Source organism: Plectropomus leopardus, chromosome 15, assembly GCF_008729295.1.
Source record: "Plectropomus leopardus isolate mb chromosome 15, YSFRI_Pleo_2.0, whole genome shotgun sequence".
NCBI lineage: Eukaryota > Metazoa > Chordata > Actinopteri > Perciformes > Serranidae > Plectropomus > Plectropomus leopardus.
The window spans coordinates 8,845,078-8,868,282 of record NC_056477.1 but is presented as its reverse complement, the minus strand read 5'-3'; the positions used below and the strand labels follow the sequence as shown (position 1 = coordinate 8,868,282).

Here is a 23,205-nt window from a genome sequence, read left to right as displayed (position 1 = left end):
AGACTGTATTGTCGAAAAAAGTGTTGAATTGATTGCCATGTTTCCAAAACTCTCTGCCCCCCTTAATTTTATTCCCTTCCATCTATCTCACAAAAAACACCCACAAGTACCTCCGCAGATACTGATTCCTTCACAAACACTAATGCTTGCAGACTAATTTCCATTTTATTTATTTTATTTGCTTAATCACAACCCCTTGCACATGCAGTATTTGAATTCTGTGTGACTTAAATGTTCATCCCTCAAACACACACACACACACACACACACACACACACACAGTTGTCTTGTTCATTACATGCATCCCTCGCTGCCAGAGAACTCGCTGCTGCATGTTTGAGAGCCATGATGAAGCAGAGTCCTGCTTTTGACCTTTTCACATGCAAATCAGTGCTACACTCCTCAGCGCTTGAAGAAAACAGGTGTTGATCCGAGCCACTTCAGATCCCTATTAATGAGCCAGCGGTGTCAAGGAAACATACACATGTTCCATCAGGGCTTCCCTCTCAGGACCTTTTCACCATCCTCCCTCTAGAGAGTCGCAGTTGCCCATACTTGAATATTTAATGTGTCAGATGCATGAAGATGGAGGACTACCAGGCTCTAAATAAATAAATTAAATACATATTATTTTCATGCAGTGCTCACCTCAGTCTAGTTTTTGGAAACAGCTCTGCCTCCTGAAATGATTTGAAAAGCACCAAACCAGGAGATGATTGTCTTTACGCACCCCTGAAACCAAATGTGTTATCTGACAGATAAAATCCTCTAATTGCTACTGTAGCGTTGATAATGTTCTTGTCATTTTCTTTTCATGCAATGTGAACAAGTGGATTTACTGCACGCATTAAGATTTGTCACTGCTGCATCAGTGTGTGTGTGTGTGTGTGTGTGTGAGGGGGAGAGAGAGAGCAGAGTTTTGGTGCCCCCCTGTGTTAACAGTAGGAAAATATAGTTTAGATATCACTGCTGAGGCTCACTGGAGGAGACTCACGCGGTGCATGCTGACTGAGAGAAACATCCACACACAAAACTGAGAGGCACTTATTCAAAAGTTCAGCAATAATGATTTAATCTTGAAAATGTGACTTAAATTGAATGGATGACACATGACTATGTATAATATTGTTGCATGGATTTCTGTGATTTTATTATGTTAATCTGTTCATCGTGTACAACATCTACTGCGTATCTGCTTGTCCGAGCAGAGGGATTACTCCTTAGTTGCTCCCCCTGTGGTTTCTTCCAATTTCTTCCTCGTTAAAGATTTTTTGGGGGAAAGATGTAAACTACCTTTAGCTGTCTGACTTCTAGAGTATGAATTCCTGCAGCTGTGAAAAATCAAACACCCATTTACAGGCCTTGCTGCTTGACCTTAGATAAAGTTACTGTGAATTTAAAACTGATTACAGAATTTATTCAACCTCTGTATAATCTTACATTTTGACATTTCATACTGCCCAAAACACCGGCACAGTCTCAAACTGAGTTCAAGTGACTTGTCGTAGTCATGCATGCCCTGTGCATGTTATTTCCACTGTTTTATAAGAGCAGATCTATATGAGGTCATGTAGGTTCTGTACTTCTGTGTTCATCTGATCAAAAAGAAGAGGAGGAAGAGTATGAAGAAAAAGGAGAAGATGAGGAGGAAAAATAAGTCCTTTATTAAGCCTTCATTTGAGAAACGTTTACATTCTATTATTCACTGAATATAAATGTCCACCAATTACCAATTAAACTACCACAAAATAACCAAATGTCTATATAATATACTAAAGGATCATTATACTGATGTTCTAAAATACCAAATATACACTTATAAAATGATATGTTCATTATAAACACCCTCAACAGGCACTCCAGCAATAGAAGGCTATGTATTCAGAGTCATAACTACATTTCACTATTTGGGGAGGGCATTTCTAAAATAAGATGAAAGTGATGCCCAATCAAATGCTATAACAAAAATAAATGTGCATGACTGAATTTCTTACAAAAAATGGCTTTGACGTTACACTACAGGAGGTTGTGTGATGAGTTTATAAAAGCTTTTTTGTTTATGACTTGAGGATACACTTCCTCCTGAATAGTGGCCTTCTGAACTTTATTACCAACTTGTGTTGGTTCTCTTTTCTTTCAGACAGAAGTTATTTGAAGATGTTTTTACTGATGTGTTTCTTGGAAATGTCTAATATTAAATGCAGTCAAAAAATTTAAAAAGTGAATTGGCCTACTCTATGTACGCACTGCCTCAGTCTCTGGTATGTGTTGGTAAAATTCCTACTTACTTATCTACACTTTTGAATATGGCATATTTTAATTGTAATCTCTGTTTGCAGGACTTTTCAAATCTTGCTGTGTCCAAAGACAGAACTGCATTTGAGAAAAACGAGGTAGGTAGTTTCTCTGCACCTACAGCGTGTAACAATCTGCAGAATTATCATAAGCTTCTACACAGGGTGACCTTGACTGGGTTTAAAATAGGGATACGTGATTATAGTGACATGTCATTGGTATCTTTAAATTGACAAAGTGAGCATATATAAAACATCAAGTTAAAGTATTTTTCTTATTTTGTCCAATGAATAACTATTACATACACTCAAAAGCATTGTATTTTATGTCCTCTGCTGGGCAATCATGATAAGAGTATGCATAATATGATGTTAATTCCACAACAGAAGAGACCTGATGATCACTAAAATTAGGCGGGAAAAGCACGAATATATCGATATTGGTTAGCATTAACGCAACAGTCATATCGAGTGAGAGTGAAGATACTGATATCGTGTTAAACTAGAAGGAAAGGAATCCAGTGGTACCAATCATGTCATGCTAGCTACTCAGTAAGGGGCTGAATAATGGTCCAAGGTTAGTCAAAATTTTGGCAATGGTGATATCGCAGGGATCTCTTGACCTCTGACCTCAAGATATCTGAGTGAAAATGGGTTCTCTGGGTACCCATGTGTCTCCCTTTTACAGACATGCCCATGATATGCCAGCCCCATGCAGTTTTTTTTCCCAGGACAACCACCTTGTCAGTATGGATTTCATAACTGTTTATGCATACTAATGGAATTGAAAACATGTGATTAAAATGGGAGAAAGTATTGAAATTCTGCAATTAATCACGATTTTAAAAATTAGTTGTTTAATGTTATATATAGGCATATCGGATATCTGCAAAAAATCCAATATTATGCATCCCTAGTTTAAAACTATGGTGAAATCTATTGAGTGCAGGATGTGTATGTGCAACTGTTTTATCAGATCGTTTAATATTTAACAACTCAAATTTAGGCTATCTGTGAAACTCTATGTTGCTGTTATTTTGGCCATGGGACAAACTTGGTTAAATAAAGGCTAAATGAAGAAAATAAAATAATGAAACTCAATAAAGCAGCGTTTTTAAATAATATCTCGAGTTTTGGAGTTCCTGTGCAGCAGAGATGTGATGTGTGTGCAGTGTGGAGCCTCAGCAGTGCATCTTCTCACCGACTGCAGCCACAGAGCAGCGGTGGCAGCGCGCCTGCGCAGTGCATCCAGGGGCTCGGCGGCGTTCGGTGCTGAAGTGGGGCGGATGGCAGAAAAACAGCGGCGATGGACATTACACCGCAGGATTCCCATTTATGATGTCGTTAAATAAGCATCGGGACATCGCGCTTTCACACCCATCACCGTAGGACACTGACAGCCCAACGCAAAGGGGGTAAGATGCTGATTATTCTGCGCTAATGCTCCACACGGGCTGGCTAGCTGACGTTAGCACGGCGCTAGCTGCTGCTGCTGCTGCTCAGCTGCCACCTCCTCCTCTCGCTGCGAGAGATAGCGGATCTCAGGCTGTCGGCTAAAGCTAGCATTAGAAAGTGGGTGGTGTTTGATTTGTGAAAAATGATCGGTGCGACAGTCAGCGCCGTGCAGCCCTCTCTGTGGTCGCGTTATGACTCCGCTGGGAGGGGATCTCCTCTCCCCGGCTGCTCAGACCTGCAGCGGCGGGGCTCAGATGGTCCGGACCGGACAGCTGCAGGAGAAACCATGCAAAACACCCAGACCAGCAGCTAGCCAGCACCGCTAGTGCACAGAGGGAAAGAGCAGGGTCCGATGAGCCTGCCCACTTCTTATCTGAAGATATGCACAGGCCTTCAGGCAGATGCAACAGATCCAGTGCTGCGACAGCTCACTCCATGCACCCAACACAAACTGTCTGCTTCTCCTTCAACTTCATTTTGACACCCAATTTAACCTTTTCTTCCTCTTTACTGCCATGCACTGCTCATGTCGTGCACAGCTGAGGGAGCACCCACACTGCAGTCTCCCATGGGTGTGTTGAGTCAGAGGAGGATGACCCTGATGAAGGCCCCAAACACCTTCATCTGACAAAAAAGTTGTCTTTATAGTGCAGTTGTTGCTGGAGTTTTAACCTCTTTAGTGATAGGAGACTTCCTGATTAATTCATTTTACTCTTCAGTCACAGAGGTTACATCCAACAGCAGCTGTCTTATGTGGGCTTTTAGGGTGGAGATATTTTTATTCAAGATGCATAACTCATAACATTGAAACGGCAGTTTCTCTAGATGTGGAGTTAAGATCCCTGAGTGATATCCTGCTTGTTCTTATAGAGTTAATACGGCTGGAGTGCTTATTTCTTTGACAGATAGCTGTGATGTGAGGTAGACTCGCTGCTGCATTTGTTATAATCGTCATTAACATGACTTAATCTCTCATTGGTCATATATGTATAGTCATAACTCATTTGTGTTTCTCGCTCAGTCTGCAAATAACTTTCATTATCCAGTAATCAGCTAATCATTGTCTCGATACAGTTTAGCTATAGAACATCGGTCAATACTGAAAAATTTCAATCCCGAGATCCAAGATGGTGGCTTTAAATGTAATGTTTTGTCTGATCAACAGTACAAACCAAGTATATCAGTTTACAGTGATACAAAGCAGAGAAAAGTGTAACTATGCACAATTGAGAAGCTATAACAGTGGATTTTTGGCATTTTATTGGAAAAATCACTGAAACAAGAAGAAGGGCTTGTTTTGGTTGAACGCATGTTTTGTTACTATCATTAAGACTTGAAACCATTTTTATTAAAGTATCTGTAAAAAGTCACCCTTTTGAAAATAACTAAAACGGGTGAGATTTGCCATCCTGTTGCATTGTTTTGCAATATCGTTAAGAAGTAAATATACACAGTATAATAATTGTCAACTTTCATACCACAGTACACCTTAAAACTGGTGTATTACTGCAACCCTACTGAGTATTGTGATAATATATTTTGGGATTTATTACCTTTTTTCAACCAAAATCTTGTCCCTAAAGGAAAACCAATCGCTTAATCTTTTTTTTTATCAGCTCTAGCTCCAGACATATTACTGACAGGCTTTAGAGACATCCCGGCACTTTGGTAAATCTTGCCTTTTTAGGAGGCATATGTTACTTAAGGGACTCTGGCCATCTTCTTCCTGGTTCCACGCTCACAAGTGCAACACAAAAGCCTTATCTTTGCACTCTTCATAGACTTTTATTACACAAGGGAAACTTTTGTTTTCAAACTTCTTGATGGTTTAGCAGCTCAACAGTATTGAGATGGCATGCTGTGTCATATGGGAGGGACGATGGCTTCAAGTGAATTCTAACTTTTGATTTGTGCTACAAAGTGAAAATGAGCTGTGTTTAGGCAAAAAAACTGAAGGTGAAAATATGTGAAATCTAAGTAAGGTGTCACAGAAACATTAATAGGCTGCAAACCTACTAAGAATAGTTTAAGTAGTTTCTCTGGTATATAATTGCAAATATCACACAGTCGTATTAGTGATTCATGTGGAGATTGGCTGATCTCTGTCCCGTTGCTCTTCAGTGTCATCTACTTGCTAATTTTAGTCACTAAGTTGCAACAGACTGGAGATAGTTCAGAAGATAAAGAGTCTCCAGTGTTCAGGTCAACATGTGCTCTTGTGAGGAAGCAAGTTGTTTCAACAGTAATTCCTGTATGAAAACATGCAGGATCAGGGACAAAATCTGGCAAAAAGCTTCTGACTGTGAGTGAGTGTCGGGTCGTGGCACCAACAATGGACTCAGTCTTTTCCATGATAAGTGTTTAAACTTAATGATGACAGCATCGTCTGTCATTTCTTGATTTGGTTTGTTGTCTCTGCTAAGGAGGTTTTGTTTTTCAGTGTGTGTTTGGCTGTCAGCAGTATTATGGACCATCTCGGGGTGGATTTTCATGAAACTTGGTGGAATGGTGTAACATGGGCAAAGAAAGAACCCCTTAAATTTTAAAGATCGGAAACACGGGGCAGATACACAAATTATGTTTCACCTCTGTCAACAATGTGAGATTGGGCATTTGCCCATGGCGGACATCTGCAGCCTCTGGATATCCCTCTGGTTTCATCGTGTTTTGGCCGCATCTGGTAGTTTAACATGGATGTATTGGTGTGAACCATAATTACTGATAAGGAACTGCAGCACATTAATGCCAAAGACATATCTGAGACAGTTGTGACTGTTTTGCTGCGTGTTTTTTTTCCAGATGCTGTACTTTCACCGCTCCCTGCACTCTCCAGTCCATAAATGACCCTTTCACCGAGATCCCAGGAAGCCTAGGAGGCGACGGCGAATGAAATAAGAAGAGGAGCAAGCGAAATAAGGAAACAAGGAGAGGAAGTGGCTACATTTCACCTCAGCGCTTTTGTCCCCTTCTGTGCCAGTCGGTCAGGGATGGTGAGACCAGTAACCTCTGTTCCCTGCGGTGAAAAGAAGCTCCCCTCCAACAAGCCAAACAGCCAGTACGATAGCCAAACAGACGCCCAGACAGTCCACCAGTCAGTCACTCCGTCAACCAGCCTGCTATCATCCAGCAACCTATTACCTCACGCCATGACTGCTCTGTCTGACCTGTTTTTAGGAACTCACTAATTCATGGTAAGTTTGACTTCTGTGCAATATGATTGTTATTAGTAGTATCTAAATAGTATCTCCAAATCTTCAAATCAAGATGAAAAAACAAAGTTCGATAAAGGGTTGGTTTTCCTCAGTGAGGTGTAAAATGTCTCCAACATGCAGATAAACCAACAAAGTGAAAATTAATATCTTAATTCAATATGACCATTTTGTGATCAAGGTTTCTGCAGAGCAAACAACATTCACACGGTTTCCCCAAAACACAGCTTCCACATATAGCCAAACTTATCAGATCATGTACGATCAGAATCAGCCCCCCACACGTTGCCTTTGCAACAAAGGGTGACTATTTATACAACTCTGCCACTCACTGATGTCGCAGTTATTTAGTTTATAGTTCAACTTTCTAACTTTATATAAGTGATCTCAAGCGAATCCTTTTTTGTGATCAAGTTGATATGAAATGTGGCTGATAAACCAAACAAGCTGGCTGAAAAAGTATGAGATAATAATTAAAATAGTTATCATTTAGTTACAGTATTAGTTTAGTTATTGTTTAGATACTCAGAAATGTGGCCTCAAGTGTAACACAACAACAACAGCAAAAAATATGAACAAAATATATAATAGTATATAAAGAAACCCACCTGGTCCTTTATGTTCTTTGGTAGGGAGACAGTCTTTTAAACTTTTACTTCCCTTCTGTTGGAGGAAACTGAGATGAAATCAGTGTTTTACTGGTAATACATGAGAGGAGGCAGATTTGAGTAGAAAAGCAGCAAATCATTATTACATTTCCACAAAAGCATGATTCACCTGGTTGCAAAGTTATTGCTAAATACAGTCAACCTCTATTGCAAGTCCCTTACAGTTCTGAAGTGCTCAGTTTGAGTATGAATGACTGTCCATGAATGGAAGAATAAATGTTCGATTTATAGCTTCAGTAAAAGACCACAATATGTGACTATTACACAGTGTTTGCCTAACCCAATCTGGCAACTTTTGATTTTTGGGGCTTGGATGATTTGTGATAATTGCAGGGTTCACACGGATCCAATTAAACGTGGACTGGTCATCTGAATTCTTTATAAAACCACTGCATTTATGACCAATCTTGTAGCTCTCTTTTTCATCATCCCTATTTTTTGTTGCCTTTCATCCAGGTGTATTTGTATTTTCACTCCATATTTGCATGTTCTGTCAATGCGGCCTCTCCCGGTTTAGAACAAAGCCGTACCCTCACCATGTTTTGCATCCAGCAGCGTGTTTTTCCACGGCTGCTACCTGGTCGCTGAATAACTGATGGCCACTCAGCTGGTCACGCATCAACATTTGCATATCAGGCAGGTCGTCTCAGCCTTAACCTGCCATGTACTGTATCATCATTGTAGAAAACTGCATGTGTGTGCAGAGTAGAGGGGACGGAAAAGAAGCCCCGAGCACACTTTATTTTATTTGGATTTTTGAGTGTTTAATGAGGAGTTTAATTTGAACCATGACTTTGCAGGTAAGAGTTTTGTTTCATTAAAAGCACGTTTGGTTCAAAGACAACAAGACTGCAATTAATTAGTGTGTGCTCATTATTATCTCCTCAGTCTGGTGACAGAGGAAGAATTTGTTGTGGCACTCTCTTCTTTGCTGATCTTTGTTGCATTTCTAGATTCTGGCTGTCGGACTTTATGTTAGATACCTATTATATTTAAAGCAGGATAAGGGTAATTTAGGATAATTTAGTGCATAAAAAGCTAGCCAAGTGTTATTATCTTCTGCTTGGAGGAAGACAGAAAAAAGCATTGCCAGACTATACCATATGTTATAATCTCAGATATTACAGTGAGTTGTTAGAGAGTAGTGTTTTTTATTTTAAGGAGCCTAAGGGGTTGAAAGGTGCTGTGTTTGCCTCTCAGGGCTGTTGTGTGATGTTAAAGTGGCTCTTCACTCTCCTTCTCCCCGCAAAGCCGAAGGCACGTTCACCTTCGCAGCCCCTCTAAAGGCCAGAGGAAACCCTGGGCAATCACCGGCACTTTCAGAGGGAGCAGAGTATGTACAGTAGTTTTTAGATGCACACTTTTTTTACTTGGGGCTGATAGGTAAAATGATGTCTAAGTATAGCAGCAGTGGCAGAGGAAGAGCTCATAAAAGTCTTGCTAAAGTTTTGGAGAACACTGCATAGTCCATCCTCAAGTTTTTATTGAATTTTAGGAGCAGCCAGAAGTGTTTTATTAAATTACAACAATTCCCCCACGCACATTTTGAAGAACAAAACTGGTCCTGTTCTCTGACCCCTGTAGTCAATAACATTAAAGAACTTTTTGCAGTAATTGTTCATGCACCTCCTCCACTGCACAAAATGCCAATCTCAAAGCTGAATTTGGTTTTAATCGGGAAGATTTCACTCAGTCATGTCATGTCAGTCATTTTTTAAGCAAAAATGTCAAACATTTCCTGGTAACATGACAGTAAATTAGGCCTGTACACAAAGTAGAATCATCCATTAGGAATATTCGACTGCTCGTTCCCTTTTTTTCATAATTTGAGATTTTGAGCGGGATTCTGCAGTACATTCATCGTTGGGCTGAGTATTAATACTAGTATCAATACCAATGCCCTTAAGTGGTATGGACAACCACAGAGCATCTCATTCGATATTATTAATGTGCATGGATCGGCGTGCAGTATAGCCATTCATTCCAACATTTTGGTGGCATCTCTACATTCATGCAAAACAAGCCAAGTTAGCCCTCGGAGCTAATGCCTGCTAACTATGCTAATGATGCATCAGAAATGTGCTGCAACATGTTTTGCTGACACTTGATATTCAACAAAAACTTGAGACTATATATCATATTAAGTTGGTGTAAGCTGTACACCAACTGTAATTTACCACTTGTAAGCAGATAGATCTCGGAGCCTGACCAGGCAAAGCCTGTCTTCCTCGTGGCAGCCGACTCTCCCAGTCAGACTCACCCTGGGTCTCGGTCTGCAGCTGCCTGCATTGGGGAGCACCAATGAGCCCTTACTCTGCAGCTAAATCTTGGGTCCGAATGTCCACAGAAGTACACTGCACATGTCTGACAAAATCAAAAAATGACAGCTCAACCTAGAAAAACCTCAGATGACTGAGGCACCCCAGACTGGTCATTCAAATTTTTGATTTTTCATCAGCACTTAATTGAATATATAAGGTTATAGACTATAAGGCAAAACAAGCAAATTGAAGACATACCATAGCATCTGGAAAGATTGGCATAAGATTTGGTCTTTTGGAGACTCAAGGTCCTCAGCTGATGAGTCATAACGATTTCAGTGACTTTCAGTCTGAAGCCAATGTGAGAAGTTTTGAGTGAAACAGTGATTGGGTGGTTTGTCATATAACGTCGTGCAGACATTAATGTTCTTCTTGAGATGATAACCAGAGTTATTACAATCAGCATGTCAGCAAAGTCATTGTGAGGACGCTGACACAGCATTTAGTGCAAAGCACTGCTGTGTAGTGCAGCCGCACAGCCGTACTAAATGCTGGTGTTACCACAAACTGTACATTCCCGTCACATGTTTTATATATCAAACAGTGCATTTCAGAGACAGGAACATCACAGCATAAATACTGTGTCTGCAGAAAAATGATGCAATTAGACAAACATTAGTACTTCTCACTATACAAAAGAAGCACCTCATTATTTAAGGTGTGTGTCTGCTTAAAGCCTCATCTCCTGCCTCTGCAAAGGATCGTGCACACTGTGAGGCAGCAACAGGTTAATGTGAGAGTGTGCATGAAATTGTGTATTAATTGCTCGTGTGCCTGTCTGCGTGTGTGATATGTAGAGCTTGTTTCTCTGTCTGCACTCGTCGAAATGTGTGTGTAGCGTCTGTCAAAGCCAAGTGAAAGACTTGGCTTAATGTCAGAAACCTTCACACCGTACAAGGAAGGGAATCCTCTCCGTCCTGCCTGAGTGCTCTCTCTCTCTCGCGCTCTGTCTCTCACTTAATTTCTTTCACACACACACAATATATTTTATTTCGCCCCCACATTGCTAGTGAGCCAAAAGTAAAACGTGGGGACCAAATTATTTATTTGATGTGTATCAAACTGTGTTTATTTTCTGTGTTTTCATTGCGAAGCCCCGGAGTGTGAGTGGAGTGGAGATGAGAAAAAGGCAGGCGGCGCACATCGAGGCCCCACCCCAGGCCCCTGGACAGCCCCGACCCAACACCTGCTGCCTCTGCTGGTGCGGCTGCTGCAAGTGTCTCTGGTAAGACAATACTGTAACTGCACTACCCATTAACTCAGAATAACAATTCCATAATTAAAGCTGCTACAATCATTATTTTTATAAATTTACATTAATTAACGCTCCCTTAACCTGTGATGTGCCACAGGGGTCAATTTTGGCCCCATTTTATTTTAATTATATTTGCCAGCTTTAGGGCAATTAATTCATCCGTTTTGCTGTGTGTTTTATCAGTGCTATGCAGATGAAACACAACTTTACTTGTCCGTTACCCCGGCAACCTCATATTTATCTGCTCTGCATGAGTGTCTGGCCATCATCACTAACTGGATGTTTTAAAATTTTCTTCATTTAAATCACAATAAAACTCTCTGTCTCTCACAGCATCATCCAACACCTCGGTCCATGTGCCGCTGATAGAAAAACTTAAAAAAACAAACTGGATCTTATGACATTTTACTTTACAGCTTTATGTTTTCAAACATTGTTAGTTGTACTAGGAAATAAAAAATAGCTGCTGTGCATGAAACAGCAAACAGTTAGTCCTACCTTTAATCCTGGAACTTCATGTGTGATGTTTTGCTGATGTTGGGCTCCATAGAAACAGACTTTATTGTGTCACAGTGCTGCTGCCTGATCCAGTGCAGGGAAGCCTGGGAGCAAGTAAAACAACGACAACAAACAAACCTGTATTTTAACAGTTTTCACAGCTGAACAATTAAAAAAGCCAGAAGTTAAAGTCGAGTTCTGTCAAATACAGCTTGGCTGTGGTGGATCACATAGTTTAAAACAATTTCAGTTAGTTTATCTTAGTTTTCTACTGTTCAGAAGTGTCCCAGGTACCAAGTGCTATTTTCATTGACCCCATATTCATTGACAACTTAAATTTTTACACTCAAAATGTGCTGTTTTTCCTAATCCTCTGCGATTGTAAACTCATTAACTTTGGCTTTGCGAAACAAAAAAAGCAATTTAAAGATGTTAACTTGGGCTTCTGTATCATTTTTGTAACATTTTATGAATTAACCGATGTGTAATTCATCAAGAAAATGACAGATTACTTGATATAAATCAATCATTAGTTGAGGCTTTAATTCCTGGCTTACATTTTCATATTAGCAAGAAAAAGACTACACAGCCAACACGCCAAGATTACAAACTTGCACAAACGCTTACTGCACCTCAATGCCCCTGAGCAAGGCAGCAGAACCAGAAAGAGCTGTGCAGCTCCTGCTGCTGCCTCACTGTGGCTGCACTCTCACTGGGAGAGAGGAGTGAATGAGACATTGTTTTCAGGCAGTGAATGGTGAATGTGCTGCTTCTTTCACACCACTTCATCTGAAGTGGTGGCAGCTTGTGGACTGGGCCTGTAGTGAGTGCTCTGTGACTCCGCTGTGTGTTTCTCAATCAAACGCTGCTGTCACATCTCCAGAACGAGCCTGCACATTTTCACTCAGCTCCCTGTATGTTTATTTTTTTTAGTGTTAAGGCTCGGAGGGATACTTTGACTTTTTCAGTGTAGGTTTGTGTGAATACACAAGACACTGAATGCTCTGTGTGTCACGTGTTTTGTGTGGTTTTTTTTTTACTATCATGCTGAGTCAAGTGGTAGAGATCCATGTGAGTCACTCAGGTCTGCATTTTGTTTGTTTCTTACCCACTCTTTCTCCACTTCTAATCCCTGCTCACCCACCCTCACACAAGGCCCTTATCTCGTTGGGGTGCCTTCTATTTCCATCCACACATCACATGCAAAACAGCTGTGAAGAACAGCCTGTATATTTAGCTGTATTGTGAGGGCGCCCGGGGGCTGTGGCGAGCTGCGCCCATTACTGCCGCACAATGGGGACTTTGACAAGAGACAGCAAGAGGAAGGAAAGATCCTCCGTGGTGGGGCAAAAATAGACAGCACAGTGTGTGTTGCATTGTGGACTCAGCAAGTGTGACTGAGCTACGACAGACAGAGCGGCTACCATGTGTGTTTCGAGTGTTTACATAAAGGTTTAATTGTAGATTTATTGTTACATGGACTTTGAACATGCGTCGTCTGAAGCTCACGCCGATGCTTCACCGTGCGCTTCACAGCTGGAAGAGATGAGCTGAGCAGAGCTGCACCTGCACCTCATTATTGATTTATCAGCCCATCACATTCTCGATCAATTGATTAATTGTTTGGGCTGTAAAATGTCAGGAGTGATCATCATAATATCCCAAAGTCCAAGATAGTGTCTGCAAATTCAAACAAAATTGGGCAATAAATCCGGAGAAGTGAGATGCTGTGACTAGATTTTTGAATGTTTGCTTGAAAACGTTTTCTTACAATAAAACATTTTCTGCACCAAGAAAAAGTTTTTTTAGTGCACAAGGGGCTGTGAATCAAACCTTTTATCCCCTGTTAAGTATCGCTGACATGCACCCCATGACAGGCTGCATGTGATGGTAAAAAAATGTCAAGGGGTACTCCTACAACTTAGTATCCAAATTGCGCAAAATCTGGTTACTTCCAATTTACCAATTTTAAAGAGTATGGTCATAATTTAAGCAGGCGGAGATATATTCACTTTTGAAACCTTTACACACTACGGGTGTTTTGTTTCATGTGATTTATTTGCACGTCAGTTTATTGATTTGAACTGTTACTTTTGTTATGAGTACCTTCACGTAGAACGTTAATAATACGCAGCAAAAAAGCACATTTTTGTCAGTAAAGTTCAATTTTCTATGGGGACCTGTAGCTCACCTGGTGGAGCGAGCACCCCATGTACAAAGTATATGTTCGTAGTCCAAAGACAGCAAACTTTATTATTCTTTTTAAATTTAGCAAAAGCATTGCATACCAAACCCACAGCAACTTACTCAGCCTTTCAGACGCTGCTCTGGCACAATAAGATTCTGGTAGCTGTTGCAACTCTGCATCGCTGCCGTTGTAAATACTTTTGATTTGAAAAATTTGCAGGCCTTATGTCTCAAGTATCCAAAGGCGTTCGATCCTACATTTCCCATAATGCACCTCAACAACTTAGACCCTCCCCTTCCAAACTCAACATTTCCCCGGTTTGCAGTGCAGGGTTCCATTTCTAAGTATTCATGAAAAAGTGGACTGTATAAGAACAATGAGCCTGAAGTAGTTAATGAAAATAATAACTAGAATAATAATGCCTCTCTTACACAAGATAGATGTTTGAGATTTGGACCCCCACCATTACTTGTATTGCGATACTCAATATAATAAGGCACTGAAATGATGTTCACATAAAGAACTTCTTTCTTTACTTTCATTTTAAAGGGAATATCTTTTTTGTGTCACAGCTTTTCTGTCCCTCTCTGAATCGTGGTCCATATCAGGAGAATCTGCTGACGCTGAGTCCTGATCCGTTATTTATATCACACAGCTCACTCATCAATACTTTTTTACGTTGTGCAGCTGCACAGTGCAGATTTATCTCAGTGGTAGGAAGGTTTAGACAGAGTAAAATGTTGGAACGCTGGAATATTTAAAGTGTTTATTAACCCAAAGCAGCTACGCTTGCTGACAGCCACTGATGCATTCTGTCAGTTTGGATATAATTAATTGAAACTCCTGGCTGCTGTTTATTTACTCGTTCAGCCCTGCGGTTCACTTGCTAACGACGCTGTGCATTATAAAGTGATTCCAGGTTTTTAACAGAGTGCATTTGAATAATTTGACAGCCAATGTGGAACAACAGACAAACTCGATAAGCCCTGATACTGATGTTGTTAAGTGGCCCAGGACGTCCGCAGTAAGAGGAGAAATAGATTTTTTTGGATATAGTGTAGTTTTTTCCTGGATTGTAACAAAGGATGTTAAATGTTAGAATAAATAGCCACTTCCTTTCTAAATGATGTTTTGTTGCAGTTAATGCATTATTGCAGTGCATTATTATAGAAAATAACCTGATGTGTAACTAAAAGTGGACGAAAATGACTTTTGAGATAATGAAGATTCCCTGTCTACAAGTTAAACTACCAGAAACATGTTCAGACTTGAGTTTGAGACTACTCATCTCTCGTCTCCAATCCAGGAATGAAGACAGGATGGAGCGGAGTGAACGACAGACCTGCACCAAGATGGACAGTATTGAAGCTACGGAAGAACAGTAAGTGTAGCCTTCATCCCCCCAGCCCTTTATATTTTGTCGCCCTCACACATATGCATGTGTTGGTTTTTTTCTTGTCTGACTTCAGACATCCCAGTCTAGACGAGGCGCTGTCGTGGGCACGGAGCTTTGAAATGATGCTGCGCTCGCTTGAGGGCCGGGAGGTCTTCCGGGAGTTCCTGCGCTCGGAGTACAGCGAGGACAACCTGCTTTTCTGGTTGGCCTGTGAAGAGCTGAAGAAGGAGACGACTCCCTCGGTGGTGGAGGAGAAGTCCAGGATCATCTATGAAGACTACGTGTCCATATTATCACCCAAAGAGGTACCAGTTATATTTATGTTTATTTAGCAGAAAGAGAGCAAAAATATGCATCTGTTGTTATACTTAACAGAAGAAAAGGATCTTAATACATTAAAAACATTACGCTAAATTAATACTGCGGATGGGGACTGTTGATATTGATACCATTATCAAATTCCTTAATGGTCCGAGTCTCTATCGATATTTTTCTATTATTTAGTGGAAAGACGAGGTGACTACGTTTTTAACAGAACTGGTTTTGCTTTCATTGCTTAACAAGTGATGTTTCTGAACATAACAAAACATTTCTAGCCTTCACTAAACATGGCTGATGTAACGGGACCACTTTAATATAATCTAAAACTTACAACAGCAAAAATATATCAGCACTAACTGAAAAACATTTTTTTTACATCTTTACTATCCATTTCATATCACTGGGAAAACAAATTTCTCACCCAAACAACTGAATTAATTTAATTTTCTTGCCAAAAACTAAATGATCATTTTCTTGATGTTACACTTGAACACATCATGATGACATTTTATTAACCTTTGTCTAATAGTCATTTTACTTTAAACGCATCACAGTGAAACCTCGTTTATTTGGCCAATCCTGTCGATTTTAACATTAAATTACTATTTATTACTGTTGGGACAAAGTTTGGGTGTGCTTGGATTTTAACGACGTGACTCGACTCGAGTGTAACGTTATATTATAGGACCCATGAGACTTGACAGCAGTATCTATAAGCTCAAATGTTATTGATTTTCAGGTTTTGGTCCTCAATAGAACTGGGTTTCGATCCCCATCCTGAGTTAATACGATGGTTATCTGAATTTTTCAATGTTCATTAAAGTAAATATACATATGTTGGCTTCTTTTGTTACTTGTCCGGCCGATAATTTCTCATAACATCCAGTTTGAGTTTTTGCCTCTGAAAAACGTCCATTTGGAGGGCCAAGTAGCCATTTCAGTGTGTCCCATTCCAACAGGAAACGGGACACTGTATGTAACTTTATTAAGTGCGTCTTGTTTTGCAGTCTGTGTAACGTGTTAATAAAGCCACTGCTACTTAGATCACTGAAATAAACGCCATGGCTCATAAATCAAATTTGTTTTCCTCCCCCCAGGTGAGTCTGGACTCGCGGGTCAGAGAAGGAATAAACCTGAGCCTGGCGGAGCCCAGCAACATGATGTATGAGGAGGCCCAGTTTCAGATCTACACCCTCATGCACCGCGACTCCTACCCCCGTTTCCTCAACTCCTCCGTTTACAGAGACCTCCTGGCCAACAGGAGGCGCACCTGCCTCGACACCTAGACCCCTCCACCCTCCCTCATCGCCATCGTACGCCAACGAGACTACTACTTAAACTTCAAATACTACTATGGTGCCAGAAGTCGGGTTTGGAAAATCTCTCCCTCTTTTTTGATTGAAACGACTGAGTGACATCTGAGATAGCTGGTTGTTTTTTTATTTATATTTTTTAAGCAATTTATATCCAGTTCTCCACTGGAGCCAGGTCGGCCTTTGCTGGTTGGTTATTGGTCGATTTAAGACCATTAATTAATGCTGGCCAGTGATTGTTTTGCTAGCAAATTTGTGCTGTTTGTTAACGGTTGACCGGCCAACCCGCTTGTCAGCTGTCGGTAAAGACGGCCAACCCGATGGCCAGCTGCTGGTTAACTGTGGACACGAACTCCTCAGGCGGTGAGGACAGAGAGAGAGAGAGAGAGAGAGAGAAAAGACAGGCCAACTGTTCGTGTACTGTAATATTTAGACCTCATGCTTTCACGCTCACTTTAAAACTCTCTCTCTTTGCTCATTCTTTCATATGTTTTTCTAATTCTGTCTCATTCCTCAGATGTGTTAAGTTTTATTCCTTTGCTGTCCAAACATGATACCTAGTTGTTGGTGGGAGTTGGGGCGTCTAGGCCCGTTTAACCGGCGGAAGCACCGGCTCTGCATGTGACTCTCTCTCTCTACAGTAGCTTGACGATGTAAGCCGCGGACTGCAACCGTTTTTGAATATTGAGTTAAGACAGGGGACCTGTCTGTCTCTGTCTGGATGTCTGTATTCAGTGAAGGGAAAAAGTACACTTCTGCCAATTTTAAGCTTACTGCAGTTTTTTTTCTAATTGAGATTTGACGGCTTCTGCAGCAAAGGCAGCAGCAGCCTTTACCCATCCATCCATCCATCCATCCGTCCGTCTGTCCAAGCACTTTCCTTCTTTAGGATTCTTTAACTGGGAGAAGTAAGGGCTAGAATTGTGGTTGGGCAGCTACATGTATTATTATTACTACTCATGAACTTTAGACAAAAAATTTCTCCACTGAGAAAATCACAATGCCTTTACATGTAAGAAAAGGCAGCACAAGCGCTGCAGTTTTGGTTTTTTTTTGTCCTGGAAAGCAACCACAGTTTGTCCAACAATTCCCTACCTCCCATCTTTTTCCTCCTCCTCCTCCTCCTCCTCCTCCTCCCTCCAACTCAGACCATCACAGCCTGACAAGCACAGGTGCCCAGTGTGGGGAAAGAAAAAAAACTCCTAAATAGTCATCTACATTTTGAAATTGTTGTGCAGAAAAAAGGGGGTTTATGAGCATTAGGGAAAGCTGGTTCTGTGTGGAGAACCAGATTTAGCAGATGTTATTGGGAGGGTTATTAAGCCCTGGCCTTTGTCTTTAAGGCTCTAGCTCTAGCTGCTGTAGTCCCTGGAGTTGGACATCCAGCTGCAGATTCGTGACCCGGGTGCCAAACATGATGTCAAAGATGCTGTGAAGAGATATCAGATGTGACCGGCTGCTGAGTCTCGGCCACTCTGGTGCATGTCTGGAGCTGGAAGAGTGTAGTCCTTCAGTAAGCTACTGCCCATTCAAGACACTCATTTTTGTACCAGAGCTAGTGAGGAGGGTTGGTGTAATAATGCTAACATGCTAGCAAAGACGTTGCTACACGCTAGCCTTCTCAACGCTGCTAACTAGGTTTCAGCATGCTGTAGGCGAGCAGTGAGCATGCTTGTGCTAGCCATGCTAACCCCCACCCCACTGCCAGCCCTCACACACTCTGGTTTGTTTTTCTAATCTGACTTTGACAGCATGCGTTGATAATGGTTATGTGTGTGTGTATGGTGCAGTTACACACTTAACATAAAAATTTAGAAAAAAAAATAAAAAATTAAGGGGGTCTTGCCAAATGTCCCATTAACACTTTAAGTATATAAAAGGACATTTTTTTGTTATTTTTTAATGATGTGAACATTCGTTCCCGGCCTGTGGATGTGCAGTAGAAAGTGCATGAGTGCAGTATATGCTATTTTGTTCAATTAACTTGGCCTACAAGTATTTTTTGTGTCACATGACGGAGCGCTGACCTCTTGGTTAGTCTAAAAAGTGTCAACGAAACAGTGCCACTCCTCACTGATAAATGTAGGCATCCGTATTGCCACCTCCTTTAAACTACCTGAAGTTCACGTGCCAAGTTTGGTCTAGATTAAATTTAAGAGTAGCCGGCGCAGGATGTATAGCAGACTATTGAAGTGCAATTGGATGTAGTTAGTGATTATAGATTGGAGTCTGTTTGAAGCAGTGTCCCATTATGTTAGATTGCTGTTGAGTTGTCAGAAGTTTAGCTTGTTAATCACTAAACACGACACTTTTTAGGACACTCGAAATGTTTTAATGGTACTGTTGGATGATTCAGGAAACTGTCTGCGTGTAGTGTGCATTTGCACGTTTTACTAGAGGACTTGAATAAGGAAACAGGTCATTCAATTCATCTTTAAAGTCTGGGTAAAGCAAAAATAAATATGTGTATTGAGTCATAACACAGAAAAATGTGCCACTTACACTCAGCCAAATTTGACTCTAAGAAAAAATGCCAAGAATGTAAAAACAGAAAGGCTGTCAAAGGATTAAGATTTTTATCATGATAATTGCTGAACTTCAGTAGTTAACCGTTATTAACCACATTATTTTTTGCATGTTTACAGTTCCATTATTTTACATTTCAAAACCGTTTTGAAGTCCATATTAAATGCAAGTTTGTCCATATTGTCTTGATTGATCAAATGACAGCATTTGTCGACTGATGTTGGCTGGTCTGCAGTCAGTTGCCACACATCTAGCCATGCTGTGGTTGACAGCTTTAGTTTTATCCACAGGTCTGTGGCGATTCACACACTCCAGAACAGGGCTTTTCCCTCTTTGGTGATGCAGTTGCCCTCTGACATTAGTCTGGTTAGCTGCATCTGTATGCTCAGCTTGAAGATTGTAGCAATTTCTAGCCCAAAATTTGCAAAAATATTCAAATATCACTGTTAACACCGACAGCCCTGAAAATAGGTTTTGAAAAATGAGCAGTATTATCTGCTCTAAGTCGTTGGGGGATTGTCAAACTACATGCTTGATGCGAGCAGCGAGTTTGCGATGTTCACAAGCTCTCTCAGCTTTTACAGTCTAATGATGACATAAATAAACAACTCTCTTAAATGCCATGATCATAAACACAAGCAGATTATCCGTCACTAACGTACCTTTCGGTCTTTTTTTGCATGAGTCGGCCCGACGCCAGTTCCTGCTTAGTGCTTTGGATGTGTGCTTTGTGCTAATGTTAGCTGCACGCAGCAGCTTTCTCGTTCTTTGGCTTGGAGCGTGTGTGTTCCTATGATACTGTTTAAGCGTCTAACAAGAGTCTGTAGCTGCATGTAGGCTCGACCTTCAGCGCAGAGGACTCGGGTTGCAACAGTGTGAGATTTTTATGGTACGATAATGTCTCACAAAAAATCACAAAATCACGGTACTTCAGAGTTACTATTACCAATTACACTTACTCTTAAAAGAATGAAAACAGAAGAGCTTTTTGTTCAACAAACTTTTTATTACTGTAATTGAAACTTGAAGCCATTTTTTATTGAATGAAAGTACGTGCATAAAGGTGAGATTCTCCGTCCAGTTGAATATTTTTTACCTTGGATTAGCAAATGTACACTGTATGATACATACCACAGTACACCCTGAAACCGTTATATCACAGCAGCCCAAGAAAGACATGTGTGTTTTGTGCTACCAAGTTAGCTGCTAACAAGAGTCTGTCGTTTTGCTGGGACTTGTTCGTTTTTATGAAGTGGGGTGGATTATGTTAATGTTGGCTCTAGTGCATCATCCAGCATGCCTTTAACGGTTTACCGGTCTAACTCCACTGTCGTTCTGCACAATTCAGTCTTCTCACGTTTTAACAAGAGTTTTATAATATTTATAATGTGTTGAGAAAGAAATCAGTGGTTGCTGATTGCTTTACCCAGACTTTAAAACAAAAAAGCGGGTCTTCTGATTGAACTGAAATGGAAAAAAGCGTCTATTGAATGATGGGATTTCGTGTTTTCCTGCAGACTTAATTTGACTTGCAGTGTTAGAAATGCTCACTAGATGAAGCTGCCAGGTCAAAACCAAGCTGTCATATTACTACTGTTGTAAAGCTTTGGTCAAGAAGGCAAGTCTAAACCAATAATCGCCAAACAGTTTTGCAGTGATTCTTTTTATAACAGAAAATATACAATATTTAACCTTTGGCAATACAGTACTCACATGCAGACCACATTAATACCGATAGGGACTTGATTGATGTTGCTTAGCTGCTGTAATGAAGAGCTGTGCATGCATGCGCTCAGTTGATCAGAAGCAGAAGAATACAGAGCAGTTAACCAATTCTGATACTGGACGATCAGTTGTCACACGTAGTCCTTTTCCAGGAAACATTTTAGATGTTGTATTTGGACAACTTTGTAACTCTTTGACTCAGTAGACGAACGCTCACGAAGCTTTCCTGCAGACCTCTTCTGCACCATACAGCTCTGTTTCCTTGTTGCTGAGTCTACACGGTAATTAACACAAGAATGTTTCACCAACAACCAGATAATGAAATCATGGTGCAATTAAAACCAAGTTTACATTTATAAATCGTGAGATGTGTGTACCTTATTAAATAGTCGTAACCATGGGGAGCTAACTGTCCCTGGTGTGAGCAGAGGAGCCAGCAGGTCTCTGCGCAGTGCTAAGTCCTTTAGCACTTTACAGGGTTTACAGGGGAGGACAGACAAAGCAGAAACCCCAGGTAACGGTGTTTTACAGGGAGGACGGACACAGCAGAAGCTCGCGTTGTCTGCTCACGTCCTTTCCTCTTAATTTATTGTGACTTTTACATGGTAGGGGAAAAGTACACGGTTGTTTATTTTTTAATAGCTGCATTTCCAATGTAGATTTTACAAGCAATGATGATGATGTGAAGTGACGTGTCATTGCTGAGTTTAGATTTTCGTCTTTAAATCTCCATGAGTTCCAAGTGAGTGGGTTTTTTTTGGCTGTGGTTTTATTGAAAACAGTTTGAGAGCTGAAGTGTCCTGATGGGGTGGAGGAGGTTTGCGAAGCTTTGGCCTTACTGACATGTTTTATTTTTTTCCTTTGTATAAAAAAAAAACAAACAAAAAAAACAACAACAACAACAAACGTCTCCGTAGGCTTTTCACTACCTCTCATGTTGGTTAATTTATTTCACATCTAGTTGTCAATGTACAAGTTATTTTTAGATCTACTTGAAGCCTAACACTGTAAACAAAAATGTGCACAGAAAAATGACTATGTATATGACCAGAGGGGTTAAAGAGAGCTTGGCCTAGTCGACATTATTATTATTTTTTGTTTGTATGTATGTTTGTTTTTAATTGTGTTGAGCTGAACTAGATTTTGCATCTCTATAAAGAATTCAGGAATCCACTGTCTAAGGGCTAATCCCATTTTTGCCTATGCAAATCTGTTACTGTGGGTGAGTTGGGAAAGAGCAACCTGCCGCATCTTTCACCAGTTTTAGATGGACCATGGTTTACATTGCCCTTTGCTGATATTCTTCAATCTTATTCAGCAAAAATGTACGCTTATTTTTGTTTCTATATAAATATTATACATATATATCTATAGATATATAGATATATATATAACAAGTAATATACAGAGAAAATAGTATATGCCTTCGTGATGATAAAAAAGAAACCTTGCTGAAAACAAATAAATGTGTTGTTGTCTGACATTATGTGGCTGTGTGCTGGAGTCTTGGTGAGATTATATAGACGACTGGAGCTCAACTGACGGTCTGAAAAGTTGACTGACAGGAGAGACGCTCATTACTCAGGCTACATCACTAGTAGCTGACCCTGTGCAGTATTTCCTAACTGAGGGGAAAACACTTTATTTATTTAAGGAGAGACCACATCATGACTTTCTGTGACAAATATTGTTATCAAGCCCCATCCTGTGAGGTTTTTAAGGTATTTGGGCCACCCAGGACTTGTCCTTTTCATGTTTTACTGAAAGACTGGGTCATTTCTAAAGCAAGACTATGTAATTTTTGGTTAATAAAGACTGGTTTTGCCACAGGTGAAAGTAAAGTGATCAGGGTAAATGATAAAACTATGTGTAAAAGGAGCACAAGAAGACTGAAATCATAAAGTCAACAAACTGACTCAGTCATGACAATTCAACAATAAGGGCTTTGTAAAGTTTACTTGCATTAGCAATTGGTCACACCCATAGAGTGTATAAAAGAAGTGGACTTAACCACTCTGACATCACAAATTGGTTTG

General features: G+C 40.5%; 1 protein-coding gene across 2 annotated transcripts; it reads left to right on the top strand.

Moving 5' to 3' along the window:
• Positions 1–3,569: 3,569 nt before the first annotated feature.
• On the top strand, positions 3,570–20,137 carry rgs17 (regulator of G protein signaling 17). 2 transcript variants are annotated; one of them, XM_042502140.1, is made up of 6 exons: positions 3,570–3,709; positions 6,549–6,940; positions 11,042–11,172; positions 15,195–15,269; positions 15,358–15,589; positions 16,703–20,137. In XM_042502140.1, exons 2-6 carry the CDS (start codon positions 6,938–6,940, stop codon positions 16,889–16,891), a joined length of 630 nt encoding a protein of 209 aa, XP_042358074.1. In that variant the 5' UTR covers positions 3,570–3,709; positions 6,549–6,937; the 3' UTR covers positions 16,892–20,137. The 2 variants fall into 2 exon arrangements, with proteins under 2 accessions (XP_042358074.1, XP_042358073.1); XM_042502139.1 differs by lacking the exons at positions 3,570–3,709; positions 6,549–6,940 and adding an exon at positions 8,349–8,426.
• Positions 20,138–23,205: the final 3,068 nt, after the last annotated feature.